At 42.6% G+C, this 5000-nt stretch overlaps 1 protein-coding gene across 1 annotated transcript in view; it reads right to left on the bottom strand.

Moving 5' to 3' along the window:
• The window catches only part of LOC110531590 (galactose-3-O-sulfotransferase 3-like), a 34429-nt gene that overhangs the window by 4380 nt on the left and 25049 nt on the right, over positions 1 to 5000 (bottom strand). Inside the window, exon 3 of the mRNA XM_021614865.2 lies at positions 1 to 429. This exon is cut by the window's left edge and continues 4380 nt beyond it. Within this exon, the coding sequence (XP_021470540.1) occupies positions 1 to 429 (429 nt within the window). The remainder of the gene's footprint in view (positions 430 to 5000) is intronic.

The raw sequence follows: 5000 nt of genomic DNA, 5'->3' as shown, positions 1-5000 counted from the left end.
GCCTCCAGAGACCCGTTGGGAACTCTCTTAAAACTCTGACAGTACTGGTTATAGTAGCTGAACAACGATTCAAACATGGACCCTGGTTCTCGAAGTATGGTCACGTAGATGGTATTATTAGGCATGAGGCGCTGCATCTCGGCATGGTTGAAGCGCATGTGGCTGGTGACCACGTTGGGTGGCAGGGTGTGTGGGTGGACGAGGTGGGTGCTGAAGGTGCGTGGGTAGCAGAACTGGTGTCCGCAGGCCTGCACAGGGAGCGCCACGGTCAGGTTGTGGCGCTCGGCGAAGCGGAAGAGCAGATTCTGCATGGTGGTGCTGGCCGTCTTGTGCGTCTTGAGAAAGGCCACGTTGGTGTGTTTGGGCTTGAGAGAGAAGGACGGGTGGGTGCGCAGCGACGGGCAGCCCAGGTGAAGGGCTTCCATCGTCCTGGAGGAGAGAGAAAGAGAGAGAGGGAAGAGTTTTGATATGAGGTTTGCAGTTCAATCTTTAGTTTTAGTTTAGCTAACTCCTGAGCTAGCAAGTCAACGTAGCTAGCAGAGAGGGTGGGATCTTTCTGACAAAAGTCAAGAGTGAACTGACGGAAGAGTGAAAACTGAACTGGTTGTTGTACATATAGCTTGTTGACTAAATAGCAATAGCTCAAGTTTAGGTCTAGTAAGCTTGCACTTGGTTTATTTGTTACATGCAGGGACGGAGTTAGCGTAATGGATAGGGAGTAACAGGAAGCATGAAAGGAAGGAGAGACAAAGTGAAATGTAGAGAAAGGTAGGGAGACTGTGAGAGAACAGTAAGAAGGGAGACTGAAAGGAAGGTGAGAGGGTAATAGGACAGCGAAGGAAGATGAACAGTGTGAAATGGAGAGAGAGATTGGCTTTTACCAAATTATCGTATGACAGACCACATATTCACCCTGCACACCCTAATTGATGAAAAAACAAACAAAAACAAAGACAGTCTTCTCATGCTTTGCTGATTTAAAAAAAGCCTTCGACTCAATTTGGAATGAGGGTCTATACAAATTGATAGAAAGTGGTGTTGGGGGAAAAACATTTGACATTATAAAATCCATGTACACAAACAACAAGTCTGCGGTTAAAATTGGAAAAAAACACAAGGCCCTGGGGTGAGACAGGGATGCAGCTTAAACCCAACCCTCTTCAACATATACAGTGCCTTGCGAAAGTATTCGGCCCCCTTGAACTTTGCGACCTTTTGCCACATTTCAGGCTTCAAACATAAAGATATAAAACTGTATTTTTTTGTGAAGAATCAACAACAAGTGGGACACAATCATGAAGTGGAACGACATTTATTGGATATTTCAAACTTTTTTAACAAATCAAAGACTGAAAAATTGCGCGTGCAAAATTATTCAGCCCCTTTACTTTCATTGCAGCAAACTCTCTCCAGAAGTTCAGTGAGGATCTCTGAATGATCCAATGTTGACCTAAATGACTAATGATGATAAATACAATCCACCTGTGTGTAATCAAGTCTCTGTATAAATGCACCTGCACTGTGAAGAGTCTCAGAGGTCCGTTAAAAGCGCAGAGAGCATCATGAAGAACAAGGAACACACCAGGCAGGTCCGAGATACTGTTGTGAAGAAGTTTAAAGCCGGATTTGGATACAAAAAGATTTCCCAAGCTTTAAACATCCCAAGGAGCACTGTGCAAGCGATAATATTGAAATGGAAGGAGTATCAGACCACTGCAAATCTACCAAGACCTGGCTGTCCCTCTAAACTTTCAGCTCATACAAGGAGAAGACTGATCAGAGATGCAGCCAAGAGGCCCATGATCACTCTGGATGAACTGCAGAGATCTACAGCTGAGGTGGGAGACTCTGTCCATAGGACAACAAGTATATTGCACAAATCTGGCCTTTATGGAAGAGTGGCAAGAAGAAAGCCATATCTTAAAGATATCCATAAAAAGTGTTGTTTAAAGTTTGCCACAAGCCACCTGGGAGACACACCAAACATGTGGAAGAAGGTGCTCTGGTCAGATGAAACCAAAATTGAACTTTTTGGCAACAATGCAAAACATTATGTTTGGCGCAAAAGCAACACAGCTGAACACACCATCCCCACTGTCAAACATGGTGGTGGCAGCATCATGGTTTGGGCCTGCTTTTCTTCAGCAGGGACAGGGAAGATGGTTAAAATTGATGGGAAGATGGATGGAGCCAAATACAGGACCATTCTGGAAGAAAACCTGATGGAGTCTGCAAAAGACCTGAGACTGGGACGGAGATTTGTCTTCCAACAAGACAATGATCCAAAACATAAAGCAAAATCTACAATGGAATGGTTCAAAAATAAACATATCCAGGTGTTAGAATGGCCAAGTCAAAGTCCAGACCTGAATCCAATCGAGAATCTGTGGAAATAACTGAAAACTGCTGTTCGCAAATGCTCTCCATCCAACCTCACTGAGCTCGAGCTGTTTTGCAAGGAGGAATGGGAAAAAATGTCAGTCTCTCGATGTGCAAAACTGATAGAGACATACCCCAAGCGACTTACAGCTGTAATCGCAGCAAAAGGTGGCGCTACAAAGTATTAACTTAAGGGGGCTGAATAATTTTGCACGCCCAATTTTTCAGTTTTTGATTTGTTAAAAAAGTTTGAAATATCCAATAAATGTCGTTCCACTTCATGATTGTGTCCCACTTGTTGTTGATTCTTCACAAAAAAATACAGTTTTATATATTTATGTTTGAAGCCTGAAATGTGGCAAAAGGTCGCAAAGTTCAAGGGGGCCGAATACTTTCGCAAGGCACTGTATATCAACGAATTGGCGAGGGCGCTAGAACAATCTGCAGCACCCGACCTCACCCAGCTAGAATCTGAAGTCAAATGTATACTGTTTGCTGATGATCTGGTGCTTCTGTCACCAACCAAGGAGGGCCTACAGCAGCACCTAGATCTTCTGCACAGATACTGCCAGACCTGGGCCCTGACAGTAAATCTCAGTAAGACCAAAGTAATGGTGTTCCAAAAAAGGTCTAGTCGCCAGGACCACAAATACAAATTCCATCTAGACACCGTTGCCCTAGAGCACACAAAAAAACTATACATACCTTGGCCTAAACATCAGCTCCACAGGTAACGTCCACAAAGCTGTGAACGATCTGAGAGACAAGGCAAGAAGGGCCATCTATTCCATCAAAAGTAACATAAAATTTGACAATTAGGATCTGGCTAGAAATAATCAGTTACAGAACTCATTGCCCTTTATGGTTGTGAGGTCTGGGGTCCGCTCACCAACCAAGAATTCACAAAATGGGACAAACACCAAATTGAAACTCTGCATGCAGAATTCTGCAAAAATATCCGCTGTGTACAACGTAAAACATCAAATAATGCATGCAGAGCAGAATTAGGCCGATACCCGCTAATTATCAAAATCCTGAAAAGAGACGTTAAATTCTACAACCACGTAAGAGGAAGCGATTCCCAAACCTTCCATAACAAAGCCATCACCTACAGAGAGATGAACCTGTAGAAGAGTCCCCTAAGCAAGCTGGTCCAGGGGCTCTGTTCACAATCACAAACAGACCCCAGACAGCAACACAATTAGACCCAACCAAATCATGAGAAAACTAAAAGATAATTACTTAACACATTGGAAAGAATTTACAAAAAAACAGAGCAAACTAGAATGCTATTTGGCCCTAAACAGAGAGTACACAGTGGCAGAATACCTGACCACTGTGACTGACCCAAACCTAAGGAAAGCTTTGACTATGTACAGCCTCAGTGAGCATAGCCTTGCTATTGATAAAGACCGCCGTAGACAGACCTGGCTCTCAAGAGAAGACAGGCTATGTGTACACTGCCTACAAAATTAGGTGGAAACTGAGCTGCACTTCCTAGCCTCCTGCCAAATGTATTACCATATTAGAGAGACATATTTCCCTTAGATTACACAGATCCACAAAGAAATTGATAAAGAAAGAATTTGAATTTGATAAACTCCCATATCTACTGGGTTAAATACCACAGTGTGCATCACAGCAGCAAGATTTGTGACCTGTTGTCGCAAGAAAAGGGCAACCCGTGAAGAACAAACAACAGTGTAAATACAACCCATATTCATGTTCATTTATTTCCCTTTTGTACTTTAACCATTTGCACGTTGTTACAACACTGTATGTATATGTATATAATATGACTTTTGAAATGTCTTCATTCTTTTGGAACTGTGAGTGTATGTTTACTGTTCATTTTTATTGTTTATTTTATTGTTTAGAGAGAGAGAGAGAGAGACAGAGACAGAGACAGAGACAGAGAGGGACATATAGTCAAAGAGGGTGGCTCAGGTTTAAAGGGCTTAGAGAGAGTAACAAATGAGGTTGTCAAAGATCTCAGCCTCTCCACATTCTAATTGGTCCCAATGCTCAAGAACAGTGGTTCCCAAACTTTTTATTGTCCCGTACCCCTTCAAACATTGAACCTCCAGCTGTGTACTCCCTCTAAGCACCAGGGTCAGCGCACTCTCAAATGTTGTTTTTTGCCATCATTGTAAGCCTGCCACACACACACTGTACAATACATTTATTAAACATAAGAATGAGTGTGAGTTTTTGTCACAACCCGGCTCGTGGGAAGTGACAAAAGCTCTTAAAGGATAAGGGCATAAATAATAATATAATAATAATCAATAATTTTGCTCTTTATTTAACCATCTTACATATAAAACCTTATTTGTTCATTGAAAATCCACTCATCTACTCTCACATAGGTGCGTGGTTGCAAAGGGCATCAGTGTCTTAACAGTGCAACTTATCAAGGCAGGATACTCTGAGCGCAGCCCTATCCAGAAATCTGGCAGTGGCTTCTGATTAAACAAAATTTTCACAGAACCGCTTGTTGCAATTTCGATGAATCTCTCTTGTTCAGATATCGGTAAGTGGACTGGAGGCAGGGCATGAAAGGGATGACGAATCCAGTTGTTTGTGTCATCCGTTTTGGAAAAGTACCTGTGTATTTACGC

This window comes from Oncorhynchus mykiss, chromosome 9, assembly GCF_013265735.2.
Source record: "Oncorhynchus mykiss isolate Arlee chromosome 9, USDA_OmykA_1.1, whole genome shotgun sequence".
NCBI classification, from domain to species: Eukaryota; Metazoa; Chordata; class Actinopteri; order Salmoniformes; family Salmonidae; genus Oncorhynchus; species Oncorhynchus mykiss.
This window is presented reverse-complemented; position numbering and strand designations above follow the sequence as displayed.